Source organism: Actinia tenebrosa, unplaced genomic scaffold (assembly GCF_029948245.1).
Source record: "Actinia tenebrosa isolate PJP-AT-01 unplaced genomic scaffold, QUT_ActTen_1.0 PGA_scaffold1__47_contigs__length_23844297, whole genome shotgun sequence".
In the NCBI taxonomy this organism is placed as follows: domain Eukaryota; kingdom Metazoa; phylum Cnidaria; class Anthozoa; order Actiniaria; family Actiniidae; genus Actinia; species Actinia tenebrosa.
Genome location: NW_028292578.1, coordinates 5085106 through 5104275, shown reverse-complemented (window position 1 = coordinate 5104275; position 19170 = coordinate 5085106). Strand labels below are relative to the sequence as shown.

At 40.9% G+C, this 19170-nt stretch overlaps 5 protein-coding genes across 6 annotated transcripts; all 5 read left to right on the top strand.

Moving 5' to 3' along the window:
- The first annotated feature begins 5058 nt into the window (after positions 1–5058).
- On the top strand, positions 5059–6432 carry LOC148909742 (uncharacterized). The gene has a single exon (XM_089033288.1). It carries the CDS (start codon positions 5183–5185, stop codon positions 6380–6382), a length of 1200 nt encoding a protein of 399 aa, XP_088889414.1. The 5' UTR covers positions 5059–5182; the 3' UTR covers positions 6383–6432.
- A 150-nt stretch (positions 6433–6582) lies between these two features.
- LOC148909741 (52 kDa repressor of the inhibitor of the protein kinase-like) lies at positions 6583–9181 on the top strand. 2 transcript variants are annotated; one of them, XM_089033283.1, is made up of 2 exons: positions 6583–6998; positions 7772–9181. In XM_089033283.1, the coding sequence occupies exons 1-2, from the start codon at positions 6984–6986 to the stop codon at positions 9149–9151; spliced, it is 1395 nt and encodes a 464-aa protein (XP_088889409.1). In that variant the 5' UTR covers positions 6583–6983; the 3' UTR covers positions 9152–9181. The 2 variants fall into 2 exon arrangements, with proteins under 2 accessions (XP_088889409.1, XP_088889408.1); XM_089033282.1 differs by having other exon boundaries at positions 6583–9181.
- Positions 9182–9709: 528 nt separating this feature from the next.
- On the top strand, positions 9710–10424 carry LOC148909740 (uncharacterized). The gene has a single exon (XM_089033292.1). It carries the CDS (start codon positions 9899–9901, stop codon positions 10376–10378), a length of 480 nt encoding a protein of 159 aa, XP_088889418.1. The 5' UTR covers positions 9710–9898; the 3' UTR covers positions 10379–10424.
- A 212-nt stretch (positions 10425–10636) lies between these two features.
- Positions 10637–16507, top strand: LOC148909739 (uncharacterized). The gene has a single exon (XM_089032171.1). It carries the CDS (start codon positions 10637–10639, stop codon positions 16505–16507), a length of 5871 nt encoding a protein of 1956 aa, XP_088888297.1.
- A 429-nt stretch (positions 16508–16936) lies between these two features.
- LOC148909738 (E3 ubiquitin-protein ligase TRIM32-like) lies at positions 16937–18598 on the top strand (the record flags this gene model as incomplete). Its single annotated transcript, XM_089032170.1, has 1 exon — positions 16937–18598. A coding segment is annotated over one exon (588 nt), but the record flags the coding sequence as incomplete, so codon positions are not given.
- Positions 18599–19170: the final 572 nt, after the last annotated feature.

Sequence of the window (19170 nt, the reverse complement as noted above, 5' to 3'; positions counted from 1 at the left end):
ACATTTTTTCAAGAAAGTTGAACCTTCAATGAACATTTTCAAGCAAAACTTTCAAAGAAAACGAAAACGAATAACTACAACGACAATAGCTATACAACAATAAGAAATGACAACTGACAATGCACGAATAATAACAGTAAGAGCAGCAATGACAAACGTTTGGCTATCTTACTTGGACATGGTCTTATTTTACAAGTACTTGTGTGTACGCTTAGGTCTCCACAGTCTCTACCCCCGTATTCTGGCTCTGGATTGTCACATTTACGACTCCTGGTTATGTAGCCTTGTCCACAGGTTTTGCTACATCGAGACCACTCACCCCACTCGCCCCAACCTCCATCGACTGCCAAAAAATATCAACTGGTCGTTAGAAAACTAAACGCTTGAATATCAAAAATCTTTAAACCTTTTAAGAAATTAAGATTTTCTTGTATATATCATAATACGAATACCAGTATGTGCATATTATGTATGTACACATCATTCAGCTACCAACTTTCAGTTCTTGCATCAAGTTTACTTAAACGTAATATATCTGCAGGTCTTACTTGGACAGGAGTTCGGACAGTCCATTGCAGATTCTATCTCATCTCCAGGACAAATCATTCCTCCTCGCGCAGGAGTGGGATTGTCACACTTCCGAGTTCTAGTTACCAGGCCTCCTCCACAAGTCTTTGCGCATGCGGACCATGCTGACCATTCAGACCACTGACCATCAAGTCGCGCAGCTGCAGACAAATGGAGACAAAACTATGAATCTTAGTTCTTATCTCTTAAGTCTCTTAAGGAGGCTCAGGGTAGTTTTGGTCTGGCACACCTAGCCGCATTGAAACGGCTACAACTTCGTCTTGAATAACTCGATCTGCAAGCGCTTTTCACACAATGTCAGGAAAGGATTAAAGGTTTCAAAAATGATTAATTAGTTTAAAGCGGCCTTTTCATTATGACGTAATGATGACATCATAGAAATCGTTTACCGCGTATTTTCTCGAAAACTAGACCTAAACTTTCAAAGCGACTTGCACCAGTCGATAGTATTCATCAAGGCACCCAACATATTGCAATATGAAAAAAATGTATGAGAGCGTTTTCCAAATATTACGCGGTGAATATTTTCATGGACTTTTACTATTATTTCCAGCGTGTCAACTTTATACCCTCAAAATCGGGACTTTAGTTTAGTGGATTCAATATTTTTAGTAGCTAGAATATAGGTACGGATATAGACACTGTCCTTATTGAGTATGAATCAAATTGTGACTTTCTTTCTAACGTTATGGATTTTTTGATATGAAGCTAAATGACCCCATTTGTTGTCAAAAGCGATAGAAAATATCGTTGAAAGCGGCATTCAAAAAATCGTCGAACGATTTTTTTCTAAATGAAGTCACTAAAAGATGTATCTTTTACAAATATTCTCCTTTAATTTCATATGCATTGAAGGGTTTTAAGGCAGTCAAATAAAAATAAGTACGCTCGATACTAACAGCACACGACAAGGAATAACACGGAAGTCAAGCGTGAATAATCAACAAGCAGCCCGTGAGCGAAAGTAGTTATGAGCGTACTTATTTTTATTTGACTGCCTTAAAACCCTTCAATGCATATGAAATTAAAGGAGAATATTTGTAAAAGATACATCTTTTAGTGACTTCATTTAGAAAAAAATCGTTCGACGATTTTTTGAATGCCGCTTTCAACGATATTTTCTATCGCTTTTGACAACAAATGGGGTCATTTAGCTTCATATCAAAAAATCCATAACGTTAGAAAGAAAGTCACAATTTGATTCATACTCAATAAGGACAGTGTCTATATCCGTACCTATATTCTAGCTACTAAAAATATTGAATCCACTAAATTAAAGTCCCGATTTTGAGGGTATAAAGTTGACACGCTGGAAATAATAGTAAAAGTCCATGAAAATATTCACCGCGTAATATTTGGAAAACGCTCTCATACATTTTTTTCATATTGCAATATGTTGGGTGCCTTGATGAATACTATCGACTGGTGCAAGTCGCTTTGAAAGTTTAGGTCTAGTTTTCGAGAAAATACGCGGTAAACGATTTCTATGATGTCATCATTACGTCATAATGAAAAGGCCGCTTTAAACTAATTAATCATTTTTGAAACCTTTAATCCTTTCCTGACATTGTGTGAAAAGCGCTTGCAGATCGAGTTATTCAAGACGAAGTTGTAGCCGTTTCAATGCGGCTAGGTGTGCCAGACCAAAACTACCCAGAGCCTCCTTAACTCGTTATCTCTAATCTGCAACCATTCTTGGGTCCTCGTGCGACTCATGTATAGAAATCAATAGACTGATTCCATAAGTCGGTCCAATTTCGCTCTCTGCCGACTTTTTCCCCCGCTCAGGGGTCATAGAGCGACCATCAAGCACAAAGAAGCAAACGACTTATGTACATGTTGAGATATCGAGTTATATTTAAAGATGTCACATCTACGAATGACTATCATTCATACTTTCGCAAGGGAAAGTACAATCCATCTTCGTTTCTCTGGCGCCAATTTCACTACATGGTCTTCCACCTCCTTTTGGTTCTGGATTGTTACACTCTCGTGTTCTCCATACCAAGGATCCTCCACAGGTCTTTGTACAAGGCGAATATTGGGACCAGGGCCCCCAGCCTCCGTCAACTAAAAAAAGGATTTAAGAAATGACAAAAATAAAAAAAACCATAAACATTCGAGGTAAGATAGACCCCTTTAGCTTGGGTTGAATGTATTTTCCTGTTTCAGACCACGTGTCATTCTCTTGAGAATAAGGTTCTTCGTTAGAGTTGTATCCATATTCATGCGTCTTCTAATGCACAACCGTTAAACAAAGAAATGATACTATAAGGAATGTTTCCTAAAAAAAGTTTTCCCATCTCCAACATGTGTCATTTTCATGAAAATGAGATGCTTTGTTAGAGTTGTATTCATATTCTTGTGTCTTCTCATGCGCAACCGTTTAACTAATTCCCCGTCTACACGTATCCGTTTATTTTTGAATCCGCAACCTTTTTTTTTTTTTTTTTTTAATTTATTTTTTTTTGTTGCGGATTGGCCTTCATTTCACACGTATCTAGCGAATACGATAGACGAATACTTTTTGAATACGGTCTCCAGAATGAATTTTTTTTAATACGGTGTCGATCCGGCGCCGTGTGGACGATCGAATCCGTATATCCGTGTGAATACGCTGACGTAATATAGCACCAATCTTTAACGCGCACTCATGGTCATGCTCAAGTGCGTATGTTTTCTTAACCTAAGATTTTGATATCCGGATACGTATCGGACACGTGTGGATGGTCTAAAACGATGCGAATACGCTACGTGGGTTCAAAAATATCCGGATACGTGTGGACAAGGCCTAAGAAATGATACGGCTCTAGCGGATGACACGTGCTCTGATTATGTTAGCACATGCGTAATAGGTAAATTACGATCCTTGTATGGAACGACTGAAGAAGAGAGCCAATGGCCCTTTCACAACTTCAAGTCGCGTAAAAAATGAGCCAGTTCAACTAGAAACCATGGACAGCTGTTTCGGCCTATATTCGTCCTCGTCAGCATGGTGTATCTAGTGTGTTGGTAGAATCCCACGAAAAAGTAGTAGATGAGAGATGAGGCGGTAAGCCGTGTGGGATGGGCTCTGATTATGTTAGCATATGTCAATGGTATTAAATCCTAGTTTATTAAAACCTGGGCATTCCTCCTGTTTAAAAGATTCTCCCTCGCATTCTCTTCCGCCTCCAGACGGTTCAGGATTGGTACAGGATCGCGTTCTAACTTTCTTTCCTCCACCACACAGCCCTATTCCACATCCACTCCATACACTCCAGGTACTCCAACCACCATCCTCTGGAAGATAAATAAAGAAAAATCAACGAATTGACATTTTGGCACTCCTTTATGATGTACTTCCAACAGGCTTTCAGTTTTCTCTGACATTGGTTGAGTTTAAGGTGACTTTTTAACTTTCAATTTGAGCCCATGATGTGCGCGCGCTCAAAAACTGCTGAAAAATCTACAAGATTTTATTGAAGAACCATACGCGTTTTGAGCTTCAACAGGACAAAACCCTCAAATTTTGCACGAGACTCTATTTTTTAATAGTTTATTTAAATAAACTCCTAAAAATCAACATTTTAGAAAAAGTTAAATATTCTAACACATGAAAAAATAGATTTTTGTAGGGAATTTTGTTCGACTTCGCGAATTTTTTTAAGAGCACCGAAGCTGCAAAATATGACAAATCAATGTATCTCTTTGTCTTTTTGTCGAAAATATCTATGTATTACTGTTGAATGATTGACTAGCCGTCATTCGTGCAATCATATATTCTGCAAATAGCTATTATCTTATGAATCTTAATTTTTTTCTTTTCACTTCCGGTGGTACAATTTTTGCTCCAAAAGCTCGTGCGTAGGCTTCCATTAAATGCTGATTATTTCGAAAACAAGCTCAAGACACGGGAATCAACATTAAATTTCAATTCGGAAAATCGAATTTTTGTTTTTAAAAATTGTTTTTTTTTTTCTCACAGGCTAAGGCAAAACCAATCATTCGTGCAAACGTAACAGCGGACTGCGTTATTCATTATGATTGTTATGTCATTAATACCACGAGGGCACCTACATCTATAAACCTTCGAGTAAAGCACAAAGAAATATAATACACTAAAATGTAAACTATATTACGGAAAAGACATTTCTATCGTGGCTCATGTTACACCCGGGTCGCACTTAAACCAAAACGAAAATTTGATCGCCAAATTTTCTCCAAAGTTTTGGTATTTAAACCGGACATAACACTTTTTGGATTTATTTTCTTGATGTGTTTGTGGTCGCACTGACGTTTGCAAACTTGGCAGTCTGACAGTTCATTAAAGCCAGATGCCAAGCAATCAAGCAACAAACTCTTTATTTCGCGCGAGTTTTTTATAAACAAACTCCCAATAATGCGCCCAGCCGAAGCACTCGCGATAGCTATAAATTTCTCGATTTCACTAACTAATTTTCCACCACACCTAAACAGGAGCGTGGTAACCTTATATCTTGAGTTATGCATTCATAGCGCGCGTGACATCATTTTTAGGACTTCAAGGGTCAAGCGCATTTCCAAGAATCGTCTGAACATAATTATTCAGCCTACTTCCTCAAATCTTGCCAACATGGAATCGTTTGTGGACGATCTAAAGAAGGAAGTCCAATGTTCTTTGTGTAATGATACGCTTACAGAACCTAAGATCTTGCCGTATTTTGACACATTTTGCAAGCCCTGCATCAAAAGACACGCAGAGCTGATCGAAGAAGTCAACGTCTTCAAGTGTCCTCGATGTAAATCACAAACTCCTCTACCAGAACCAAGCAGCGTGGATGATCTACAGCCAAGTCTACTTCATTCTAGAATATCAAAGGGTCTGGCGTTGGTAGAAGGAAAAAAGGTTTGTTCTGTTTCTGAGAGTCATTCGTCAGCATCTTGTTATTGTTTTGATTGTGATCGCTCGATGTGTGAGGAATGCAAGAATTACCATTCAGAATTTATCAAAGATCACAAGGTCGTTTGTCTGGCTGATTTGAAGAAAGAAGATATTGAGTTCGTAATAACAAGAGAAAATCCTTGTAAAAGTCACCCTAGTCACAGGCTAGAGTTATTCTGTGAAGACTGTGAAGACATGATTTGCTTGACATGCTTGAAACACGATCACAAGGATCATAAGACAATTTCGTTAGATAAGTTTGCTTTGATCAAGAAAGCTGTATTGTCAAAGCATCTGCAGGTACTAGAGCAGTTGAGATTAGATGACAAGGAGAAGCAACAACAAGAAAAGATTGCTAACACAATCAAACAACAAGGAGAAAAAGCCAAAAAAGAAGTGAAAGACAAAACCAAGAAGATTATCGAAATGCTGCAAGAAAACGAAAGAGAATTGCTGAGACAAATCGATGAGAAGTTGAACACCGCCACAACAAACTTGAATATAATTCATCATAGTCAAAACGTCGAAAAATACATCAAGAATGAGATGGAAAGAGGACTCGCAAGTGAAACGATGAACATTCAAGAGACACATTGCTCGGAGAGATTCATCTTTAACTACATTCCACTCTCCTCTCGAATTGCGTTCGTTCCTAATGAACAGCTGGTGCAAGAAGTGAATTCAGGGCTGGGAGAAATACGAACTTGTTTGAAAACAGACCACGCGAAGAGCACTATCGAATTTAAACCTGAGACAGAAGCTTTAAAGAAAGAAAGCCTCGTGTTGATAACTAAAGCCTCTACAGGACAAGGGTGGATCCAGGGTAGTTTACGTGATTTCCGTAAACTACTCAATTTTTTTCAAAGCTACACATCATTTCTTTCTAAATAATGTCAAAATATGTGTATTACATTATTCTAGAAACTTCTAGAAACAACTCACTTGGTTGTTTTTCAGTTAATTATTAAGGAAAAGTCAAACAAAAATGAGTAATCTCGTCATTTCTGCCGATTTATTACCGATTCCCGCAAAAATTTTCGGGTTTCGGATATCTCCGTCGGTACGCATCGGAATGCTATCGGAAAACGATCGGAAAACAGCCTTTGTCAAATAGAACCTCAGGGGGTGAGCGTGCGTAGTTGTAGAGCTAGGCCGATGTGATGATCGTAAACTACTCAAAGAATTCTCTGATTGGCTGGAAACACATTGATTGTTTTGGAAACCACTCAAACTCTTTTCTGATTGGCTATCTACTTTGCAAACTACCTCATAAACTACCAGCAAAACTATAAAAAGCTAGACCTACCCCCGTTGGGTCTCTTTCGTTCTTATGATTAGAGTCATAGATTTGCTGTAGTTTGAACGAAGGAATATTCTACAATGCGTGGCGACCCGATTTGCAGGAGGGAGGACTGTTCTCCTTTCGACATTGGCTTGAATTTTAAAGAAATTGGCTCTTCATCACCACAAGATAAGCTGGGGTTCATTGAGAATGTGTGGAAACCAGGTGAGATTTTTGATTTCCCACTGTCAATAGAAAATAGAAAGCCTCGTAAGTTTGTCTTTGAATGGCTTAGAAGATATCCCTGGCTTGCATACTCTAAATATCTCGATGGAGCATTTTGTTTTCCCTGCGTTTTGTTTGGAGTAGAATCTGGTAGAAATGCTCATGAATTAGACAAGTTGTTGAAGTCCCCACTCACATGTTGGACTTCAGCGGCTTCGAGACTTACAAAACACGCCAGCGGTAAATGTGAGATGCACAATTTTGCTGTAATTGCCATGGATAACTTTTTGAAAACAATGAGGCAGCAAGCGGTCCCAGTAGATCAGCAGTTGAATATTCAACAGCAAATCGATAGAAATAGGACGGTCCTTAAGTCTTTGTTTGAAACGATAATTTTCTGTGGGCGAAACAACATAGCTCTCCGGGGTCAACGCGATGATGACCCAACAAATGCTAGTCTATCAGGAAACTTTCAGGCTCTGCTAGAATTTCGAGTGCAGAGTGGTGATCAAATACTGCAGAATCACCTGGAAACTGCACCCAGAAATGCAACTTACATTTCTAAAACCATCCAGAATCAGATGATAGAAACAGTAGGTTCTTACATTTTAACTAGTTTGTCAAAGGAAATCAGAGACAGTAAGTTTTTCTCTGTTATGGCAGATGAAGCTGCAGACATTTCTAACAAAGAAAATCTTTTTTTAGTGATAAGATTTATTGATTCAAGAAATATAATTAGAGAAGAATTTATTGGGTTTTCTCTTTGTGATGAGGGAACAACTGGAGCTGCCATCAAAGATAAAATACTTACAGCAGTAGCAGAATTAGGACTTTCTATGGACGACTGCAGAGGCCAGTGTTATGATGGGGCAGGCAATATGGCAGGTTGCTTGAATGGAGTTTCAACACTTATAAGAAATGAATTTGACAAAGCAATTTATGTTCACTATATGAACCACAGGCTGAATTTGTGTGTTGCTGACACATGCCAACAACCACTTGTTAGAAACATGATGGATACTGTTAAAAGAATTTCTGATTTTTTTAACAATTCACCAAAGAGACAGCAGTATTTGGTCATGAAGGTTAAAGAGATAATGCCTCAAGCTAACCATACTGTTCTGATAAATGTATGCCGAACAAGATGGATCGAAAGAATAGAAGGAATGGACAGAGTTGTAGAACTTCTTCGTCCTGTTGTTGCTACGCTTGAAGACATATCAATGAACAACAATGATCTTGGAACTGGGGACTGGAATCGAACTAGTAGAAATGATGCACAGACCTTACTGAATGCAATAACTTTTTCATTTATTGTTGCTATTGTTATTGTTAGACACATGTTAGATTTAACCCGACCTCTCACTGTCAAATTACAAAAGAAAGCAATGGATCTTCTCAAGGCAAAGGATGAACTTGCACTTTTAAAGTCAGTCTTAACAGAGATGAGAACTGACATTGATGCCAGGCACAGTGCACTCTACCAGGAAGCTGTCACTTTAGCAGGTCAAGTTTCAGTTCAACCAACCATGCCTAGAGTAGCTCAGAGACAAGTTCACAGAGCCAATGCTGCAGCCCGAAACCCTGAAGAATATTATAGGACAAATTTAACTGTAGTTTTTCTAGACCATATAGTCCAACAACTGAACAACAGATTTCAAGATGATGTGTTTGTTTGCTACAGAGCACTTTCAGTTATTCCATCAATTATGCTGGCCACTGGTATTGTTTGGAAGGATAATGTATTAGCCTTTTGTGAACATTATAGGCAGGATATACCTAATTATGCAGGTTTACAAGCAGAACTTATTCTGTGGGAGAAAATGTGGATGAGGAAAGATGATCTAGGAGAGGAAATCCCTGATAGTTTAGAAGGGACACTTGAGCACATTGACAATGTTGCTTATGCTAATATACATACCATACTTCAAATCCTTATAACTATCCCTATGTCATCTGCTTCTTGTGAAAGGTCCATTTCAACCCTCCGTAATCTTAAGAACTACTTAAGAAATACTATGGCTCAAGACAGAATGAATGGACTGGCACTGATGCATTCCCACAGAGACATGGACTTAGATCTTGAGGAAATAATAGATTTATTTGCTACTTTAAATCCTAGACGAATGAGAATGGAGAATATCTTACAGTAATATTTTATATAATATTTTTTGGACCACCACTCCAGTATTCTTAGAGTACTTGTGAGTTATGTTCCATCTGGATTAATAATTATCTGATTTTTAATCATTCAACTGATGGGGAACAGTACAGGAACAAGGTGGAATTTTTAAAAACTTATTCTTTTCTGAAATCTATAATATTGTTCACTGGGTTTTAATTAAGCTTGAATGGTCTTTACATATTCTCAACTGAACTCAGCAATGAATTCATCTATAGTGGAACACCTCAATCTAAATAAGGTAATGTATTCATTTTGTATAATCTGCTAGTACATGTAAATTCTAGTACACTGATATTGTGACTGTATGTTCTCTATCTTTCATAAAGTATTCAATTTGCTGCCATGCCACTTTTCCTTTAATAGCATATATTTTGCATTGTACTTTTACATACTAATACTTTTGATGTCATTTTTTTCACATGATGTCCTTTGATGTGCTAGATTCTTCAACTGAGATAAATCTGTACAAGGATCTTGACTGCAGACAGCATGCTATGGTAGATGTATCCTTTTAGGCAGTTTATAACTAATAGGGGTATGGTGGGTTGGGTATAAATTCAGAGTAAACTACTCATGTCCAAACCCTGGATCCACCCCTGCAGGAGAATTCATTCCTGATCCAAAGGATGTTATACACATTAAAATTAGTCCTGAAGAAAATGTGAAAATAGAGAAGAAATATGTGAGAACTGATGGTAAAGTAGAAGTTGAATTCATGGCTAAAGTAGCTGGTCAGTTGACAGCAGAGGTTCAAGTGAATGGGAATCATGTATCTAACAGTCCACTAGTGGTGAATGTCAAGCCACAAGAGATGAAAACAACAGGAAAGTTTAACATGAAATTTAATTTAAGATCTAGTAGCTTGAGAGGTATAGCAGTAAACCGAGACAACTGCAGAATCGCTGTTGTAAATTGTTCTTCTCATTGTGTCCATGTATTCACCTCTGATGGAGATCTCTTACTGACGTATTGTAGTCCAGGTAGAGCACAGGGACAGTTGTCTAATCCTGTAGGTTTATCATTTCTGAATGATACAGATTTAGTCATAGCAGACCATGGTAACCATAGTGTTGAGGCATTTCTCAACAGTTTTGAGTTAGTGCGTATATCCGTCGTTTCAGTATGTCCAGTGTCCGTGTGGTTCCCTAACCGATTAACCCCGCGCGCCGTGTTGTCTGCCATGTGCTTATTGTGAGTCGTTCATCGTTTGGTAAGTGTTTGTTCTCTCTTAATTTTCATCTTGTTTTTGTCTTCTATTCGCATTGTTTGTGAGCTAAATGTGCCTCGTTTGTTCGTGGTGTTATAAGTGTTTAACTTAATGTCTTTTTTCTAGGATTTTACTTTTCTGTGTGTAAAACCAATCGATTTGAACGCCGTAAACATTGTTGTGTAATAAACCTTCTACATCGCCGTAAAATCCAAACGTGATCACCTATGAGTGAAATGTCAAGCTATGGACATGCAAGGAGTGTTAATTGAGAAGATCCGTAGTCTTGATAAATCCCGAAGTGGATATATTGCCTTTTTGACTCGGTTGTACAAGAAAATTGACGAGAGTTTGAATGGTTATGCAAATATCGAAGACATTCAAGACCTCCAAGGCCGCCTTAGCGGCGCCTTTGATCGCTACAAGGAATGTTGTGAAAAATATGGAGAATTGTTAAACAAATCGTGTGAGAAATACCGCAGTGTTGAAGAACAGTTTCAGTCCCAGCGACTTAGAGTGCAAGAATACTACAAGAAAATGAATTCTTATATCTCAAACACAGTTGAGCTCGAGATGACAAGGTTGGAAATAGAAATCAAACAGAAGGAAGAAGAACTACAACAGGCCTTAGAGCTGTCCAGAGTGCAATGTGGCAGTGGTAAATCAGTGGATTTCTCTCCTGAGAGATCAGTTAACGTGCAAACTACCCAGAATCAGGAACCTGTGCAAACTGACCAGTCCGACCAGCCCCGTGAAATGTTTGAAAACTCGCTTGAAGGAGGAAACTTTAGCAGCTTTGAGGCACCTATAATTCCACCTCCACCCATGTTCTCGGACTACCAAACACCAAGCCCATCTGTCTTACCCAAAATGATCAAGACGTCCACACCCAAAGACCTACCTTACTATCGAGAAGAGGATATTCTACCCCCGAAAAACCGTGAATACCAGTGTCCGAACACGGACCAGACAAGTACGCACAACAACATGGAGAGCAAGGACTGGCTTAACATTGCGACAGCCGGAATAGAGCCCATGCGACCTATGATGATTCAGGAGACAGTGATGAAGGACGATGAAAAACCCGACAAGATCAAGCCCATGTTAACCGTCCCACAGACGGGCCTACCAGTAGACACACCCTCAACTACCAACGCCTTAGCGGGGGAAACCCTTCTCACCACAATCGTATCAACCATGGACAGGATTAGTGCAGCCAACGACCTACCAAATGTTCAAGTGTTAAAGTTCGACGGCTCGCCCAACAAATATCATGGTTTTCGCCAGAGGTTCAAGCAGCTAGTAGAATCGAGACCCCTGGATGACGCTGTAAAAATGACTCGACTACTTCAATTCCTTGAGGGACCAGCCTTAGCTGCAGTGCAGAGATACGAAACCATACCTGGGGGGCTCGACAAGGCTTTTAAGGTGCTAGAAGAGCGCTTCGGAAAGCCGTATCAAGTTGTGAAGGCATGTATTGAAACAATGACAAAGGGACCAGTCATCCAAGCGAACGACAGTCAGGCGCTGCGGAACTTCGCCGATCTGGTACAGTCGAACTACGATACCCTAGATGCGATGGGTTATCTATCCGAGATGAACACAGATAACCTAGAGAAAATAATGGCTCGTCTACCAAGACAGATACAGTCCAGATTTGTAGAGCTGTTGAACAAGCGTGAAAGGCAAGGTCAGACCATGCCAAACTTCAAGGACGTTGCCGAGTTTTTAAGAGAGAGAGCAGATGTCGTCAACCACCCCTTCCTCGCTAAGCCGCCGGCCGAAGGACTGACAAGCCTAAAACCAAGAATAAAGACAACAACACAGAGGGTCTCAACCTTTACAACCAGTACCGATGTTAAAGGTCCAGCAGAGTCATGTTTCCTGTGTTCCAAGTCGCATAGACTGTATCACTGTGATGTCTTTAAAGCCAAATCACCGAAAGAGAGAAACGACCTTGTCAAGTCCAGGCATATATGCTTCAACTGCCTCAGTTCAACTAAACACCGCTCCAGATCGTGCGGGTCATCTACGAGATGTCGTGCGCCAAGCTGCGACAAACCGCATCACACATTGCTGCATTTCAATGACAAGAAAGAGACTGAAGGAGCAAATGCTGCAACTTTCTCACAAGAAACCGGCAAGGCCGAACCCACTGTGAATTCCGATGTTGGTGGATCACACGCAGTCTCCTCAAGTGTTGACTCCTGTGAAGTTCTGTTACAAGTCATACCACTTAAAGTGATAAGTAAGAAAGGAGACTCAGTCACAACCTACGGTCTACTAGACACGGGTTCAGACATAAGCATGATAGACCCATCACTAGCAAACGAACTCGGCATGCAAGGGACTCCGAGCCGAATCTCGTTGTCTACCGTCAGCAATACTGGAGTTCCAGAAAACGGTACGAAAGTAGAGTTCATCATTTCATCATTAGAGAACACTAATGACAGACGATCCGTTAATGTCAGCTCAGCGTGGGCTATTAAGGAGCTGGAGATCCCTCTTAAACACGCCAAGATCCTCAAGGCCGTTGATCGTTGGCCACACCTGAAAGAAGTACCATTTCCAGAAGTGCAGAGAAAGAAGATATCACTCCTCATCGGAACGGGTGTCCAAGAAGCCTTCCTACCCCTTGAAGTTAGACAGGGAAAATCCGACGAACCCTTTGCCATCAGAACAATCTTAGGCTGGAGCGTCCTCGGCGGAGCCTCCAAGGAGAGACCATGCAAAGGGTCGTGTTCCAATCACGTATGCGGAACAGACACTACTCTGAGCCATCAAGTAGAGGAGTTTTGGAAAGTAGAGTCTTATGGTATTGAGAGACCGGAGAGCGAACCAATGTCGGTGGAGGATAAAAGAGCAATGAAGGTGATAGAAGATACCATCTCGAAGCAAGATGGACACTACCAAATGGGTTTGCTATGGAAGAGAGAGAAACCCCAATTACCTTACAACCGCCCGCTTGCTGAAGCTAGACTACGAAGTCTCAAGGGACGTCTCGTTAGAGATCCGGAGTTGTTGCTTAGATACAAATCAGCAATCGAGGGCCACTTAGACAAGGGATACGCTCGGAAGCTAACGAAGGACGAAGTCGAGACAGTGAGCGACAAGACCTGGTTCTTACCCCACCACCCTGTAAGCAACCCCAACAAGCCGGGAAAGACACGTGTCGTCTTCGACGCGGCCGCTAGGTTCGGCGGCACATCACTCAACGATCAGCTGTTACAAGGCCCAAGTATTATCAACGACCTGACAGGTGTGCTCATCCGCTTCCGCCAAGAAAGGGTCGCCTTCACAGCAGACATTGAATCAATGTTTTATCAGACTAGAGTCATCGAGAGCGATACAGATACATTAAGATTTTTATGGTGGTCCAACAGCCTAGAAGACTCACCAGACGAGTACAAAATGTTAGTGCACATATTCGGAGCCAAGTCTTCGCCATGCTGTGCGAACAGGGCCCTACGAATGAACGCTGAGGACAACGCAAGTGATTTCGATCCAGAAGTCATCCAGTCAGTCTACCGTAACTTCTACGTAGATGACCTACTGAAGTCCGCTCCAACGACGGAAGAGGCTACTCGTCTTGCAACCGACCTAGTTAAATTGCTGAAGGTAGGCGGTTTCAAGCTTACCAAGTTCACAAGTAACTGCCGCGAAGTGCTGACGTCCATCCCTCCAAAAGACAGAGCTAGTCCAACGCTAAATTTGGATCTCGACAAGTTACCAATGGAAAGAGCATTAGGAGTGACCTGGGACGCAGAGTCAGATACCTTCAGATTCAAGGTTATACCAACGAACAAGCCTCCAACGAAAAGAGGAGTACTTTCGGTGGTCAGTTCGTTGTTCGACCCCTTGGGATTTCTAGCCCCCCTCACGTTATCAGTAAAGATCCTCCTGCAAGATTTATGGAGAGCGGGAGTGTCATGGGATCAAGAAATCCCAGAACCATATCTGTCGATATGGCGAGAGTGGTCTCGAGGGATACCACACGTCGTGCATGTCCAGATCCCAAGATGTTTCCAGAGCCCAGAGCTAAGTGTAATCGTGAACATTCAACTACACACCTTCAGCGACGCATCCAGACGAGGTTTGGCTGCTGTTTCTTATCTACGAATGACTGATGAGACTGGGAAGGCGCACTGCGCATTTGTAATGGGCAAAGCGCGGAACGCACCGTTAAGAGAGTGGACAATTCCCCGCCTCGAACTCCAGGCGGCAGTGGTGGCTACACGCCTTTGCAAGACTGTTCTGAAAGAACTGGACCTGTCCGTAAGTTCGACCATTTTCTGGACGGATTCTATGACCACCCTGCAGTACATCAGGAACAAGACAAGACGTTTCCCAGTGTTCGTCGCTAATCGGGTGACCGAAATACACGAGGCCTCGTTACCAGAACAATGGAAACACGTGCCGGGCCTCCAGAACCCTGCAGACGAAGGCTCTCGAGGAGCAAACATTCATTATTTTAAACGAGATTGTAGATGGTGGCGTGGACCAGAATTCTTGCTGCTGCCGGAAGAACAGTGGCCGACAGAAGAGCCAGAGATTACAGAAGAACCCGACGAGCAGTCAGACGCAGCGACAACTGCAATGGTGATAACCTCAGGGTCACAGATTGACCTCCTGTTGAAACGTTACTCGTCCTGGCCTCTTCTAACCAGAGTGATGTCATGGCTACTCAGATTTGTGAGGGGCGTAAAGAAAGAAACTTACCGTTGCCAACAACCTTATCTTTCATCTGCTGAAATTCGAGATGCGAGCAGAGAAATCGTGAGGCTAGCGCAGAGCTGTTTCCACGAAGAGTGCCTCGCCCTACAAGAGGGACGTCAAGTCAAGCGTCAGAGCAAGTTAGCCAATCTGAGCCCAGTACTAAATGAAGGTGTCATACTCGTCGGAGGAAGAGTACACCGCGCACCGATTCCCTACAGTACGGCTCATCCCATGATCCTACCCAGAGACCATCCAATATCTGAGCTGATCGTAAGGCACTATCACAAGATTCTTGGTCATGCTGGAAGAGAACACGTGCTATCTACTATGCGCCAACGATACTGGATCCTGCAAGCAAGAACTCTAGTAAGGCGCGTGCTACACAAGTGTGTTCAATGTCGCAGACGAAACGCTTCAACCATGCAGCAGATAATGGGAAACCTACCCAAGGAAAGGCTAACACCGTACCAACCGCCCTTTACATACACGGGAGTCGATTTTTTCGGCCCGTTTCATGTTAAACGAGGTCGCAGTAGCGTTAAGGTCTACGGATGCATTTTCGTATGCTTTAACTCCAGAGCTATACACATTGAGGACGTGAGTTCACTAGAGACAGACACCTTTATCCAAGCCCTAAGGAGATTCATCTCTGTCAGAGGCACCCCGAAAGAGATATGGTCAGACAATGGGACGAACTTTGCCGGAGCTGAGAAGGAGCTTCGACTCGAAATCCAGGAGCTAAACCAGAAGGAAATAAAGAATGCGATGCTTTCCAAGGGCACCGAGTTCCACAGTTACCCAACTTTCAAGTGGCGGTTCCAGCCCCCGGCAGCCAGTCACATGTCGGGAGTTTGGGAAAGAATGATACGAAGTGTACGCAAAACTATGAGGGCTATCGTTGGAAGTCCAAGTGCAACCATCGGACTTGAAACCTTGCGCACTGTATTTTGCGAAGCTGTATCTATACTGAACAGCCGTCCCCTCTGCCCAAGTAGCGATGACCCAAGGGACCTTGAACCACTTACTCCCAACCACTTCCTGCTCCTCAGATCGAATGCTACACCAGCACCAGGAATATTCACAGACCATGACGTTTACTCAAGGAAACAATGGAGACATGCCCAAGTCCTTTCAGACCACTTCTGGAACAGATGGATCCGTGAATACCTGCCGACCCTCCAGCAGAGACAAAAGTGGCTGTTAAAGAAGAGGGACTTGAAAGTAAATGATCTAGTCCTCATAACTGACAGCGCAGAACCAAGATGCAGGTGGCTACTTGGCCGTGTAACTAAGGTCTTCCCCGGTCGAGATGCTCACGTGAGATCGGCAGAAGTCAAGACCCAGAACTCAACATTAGTTCGCCCCATCACGAAGCTATGTTTGCTGGAGGAATCAGTTTAAAGACAAGATTGAACTGTGAACATTAAGTAGCCTTTGAGCTAGAACTTTGCCTGAATCGTTTATAATTTGTTGTTGATAATTAGCGTAATTATTTCAGCCTGGAGCCCCAGGATGTTGAGGCATTTCTCAACAGTTTTGAGTTAGTGCGTATATCCGTCGTTTCAGTATGTCCAGTGTCCGTGTGGTTCCCTAACCGATTAACCCCGCGCGCCGTGTTGTCTGCCATGTGCTTATTGTGAGTCGTTCATCGTTTGGTAAGTGTTTGTTCTCTCTTAATTTTCATCTTGTTTTTGTCTTCTATTCGCATTGTTTGTGAGCTAAATGTGCCTCGTTTGTTCGTGGTGTTATAAGTGTTTAACTTAATGTCTTTTTTCTAGGATTTTACTTTTCTGTGTGTAAAACCAATCGATTTGAACGCCGTAAACATTGTTGTGTAATAAACCTTCTACACATAGAATATGTATAGTGAACACTACAACAGGAAAATTGGTAAAAACGTTTGGTAACCAAGGTAACAGGGATGGAGAGTTTAGCAATCCATGTGGAGTACACATTGATGAGGATGGTAACATCATTGTGTGTGATGGTGGTAATCATCGTGTTCGAGTCTTCACAAGAGAAGGTGACTATCAATATCAGTTTGGTTTGACAGCAAAGGACAATTTTACTCCATATGATGTGATAACACATGATGGACAGTTTTACGTCAGTGATTATAACAATCACGTGATTCATGTATTTGAGAAGAAAGGTAACGTACCGACTAGAGTATCGACGATTGGTGGTAAAGGCAGTGCTGATGGTCAGCTGAATAGACCATGGGGCCTGGCTATTGATAATGACCATCATCTACTGGTGTGTGATATTGGTAATAACCGCGTACAAAAATTCACATTGGATGGTCGTTTTGTAGGAAAGACTTGTGATGTAATCAAGAACCCTACATATATAACTGTTTTAAAGGATGGTCAGTTATTAGTTAGTACGGATGGTTCTGGTGTCTTGTGTGTAAAGTAGAATTGTCTGATCTATTATTAATGTCTATATATAACCATCATTATACTCATAACAATATTGATCAATAAGTTATATCTTATAATATTTTTACAATTGTCTATTATCAATGTCTATATATAACTATCATCATACTCGTAACATTATTGATCAATAAGTCGTATCTTATGATGTTGGTTGTTGTGTCACAACATCAGACAATCAGATATCGCAACTACTATCAAATTATCCAAGCCAATGTGTAGTTTTCTTTTATAATTGTGCTACATTCACAAGCAGAAACTTTTTGCAGCGCGCGTTAAAGTGAGCGGGAAAACATCGGAAGTGAGGTCATCGAATTCTTCACCTGTGAGAATATCTAAATTATCTCAGTGAAAAATACGGGTGGCGTATTTTCCAGTAAAACACAAGTGTCTATATAATAAACTTAAATATAAGCATCTGGTAAAGGAGACGTAACAATTCACCTTTTGGTTTGGCAGGAAGCATTCTTTGATTATCTCCATAAGTGAATTCGCAACCACAAGGAAACTCAAACAGCGAACCATTCTCGCGGTCACCCAGGATAACTGTGATCTGAAACATTAACAAAAGAGATATTTAGTATCGAGGTATCGAGTAATACCCTAGGTATGTGTTAAAAACGTTGTATGGAATCTCAATTTGCCTTATCGCACAGTGATAAAATTCATAGTTTGTTGAAAATGCTTGCGCTGTGCTTATGTCAATGAATTTCCCAGTGAGGGCGTTCACTCTTATGTTGCGCTTGTGCTTATGTGCTAACCAACATCGGGATATCAGAAGCATGTTAGAAAATGTAGATACGAAAATTGCAGCCAAGGTTAAGAAGCTGATAAGGATCCTTTAAAAATATTAATGCCTATTGCCAAAATTAGTTCATATAATTTAAGAAGATCAAATACCACTATGCCTGCGGTTAACACTGAACGTTTTAAGAATAGTTTTTCTAACAGATTAATTTATAAATATTAGTATTTTTAGTCCTTTTATGTTTTAGTCTCTTAGCGCACCACTTGATTGTATTTTATCAATATGAATAAAGACTGATTATTATTATTATTATTATTATTATTATTATTATTTCAATCAATATAGCTATAGTTTTTCACTCTCACGGCATTAGTTATGCAATTTACAAAAATTTGAAAATTTGTCTTTCATTATTTTTCCTTATTTGATTATTTATATTTTTTCTTAGGGGTTTCTTTGAGGGTTGTTTAGTATATTGTATAGTTCATGGGTTGGGTTCGGATAATACACCTCGTAGGGGACCTAATGTTCTATTGTGTAACCACCTGCCTTTGGCAAATTGCTTAATAGAAAAGGGTGCGCGCGAGCACGTGCATGCTTTGTGCAGATACATCAAATATTCAAGGCAACTGTATGACAAAGGTCTGCGCTTACTTTGTCTAGAATCCAGTTTGATCCCCAGTAACCATCCATTCGAACGTGTATATTAACCAGGTTTCCGATACTCGTTCTATAAATATGATACATTTCAGACCTAAAAAAAAAGCAAAAAGGGTTTGTAATTGTTTTAAAATGTTAGAACCGTGACTCATGATGGGTAATGACAATTATCTAAGACGCTTGTAGGATCTTTAGCCACTAAGGTAGTAGGGCATAGG

Excerpts from the sequence above, each read along its gene's own strand:
- LOC148909742 (XM_089033288.1), top strand. The coding sequence starts at position 5,183 with ATGGAATCGTTTGTGGACGATCTAAAGAAGGAAGTCCAATGTTCTTTG.
- LOC148909741 (XM_089033282.1), top strand. The coding sequence starts at position 6,872 with ATGCGTGGCGACCCGATTTGCAGGAGGGAGGACTGTTCTCCTTTCGAC.
- LOC148909740 (XM_089033292.1), top strand. The coding sequence starts at position 9,899 with ATGGCTAAAGTAGCTGGTCAGTTGACAGCAGAGGTTCAAGTGAATGGG.
- LOC148909739 (XM_089032171.1), top strand. The coding sequence starts at position 10,637 with ATGGACATGCAAGGAGTGTTAATTGAGAAGATCCGTAGTCTTGATAAA.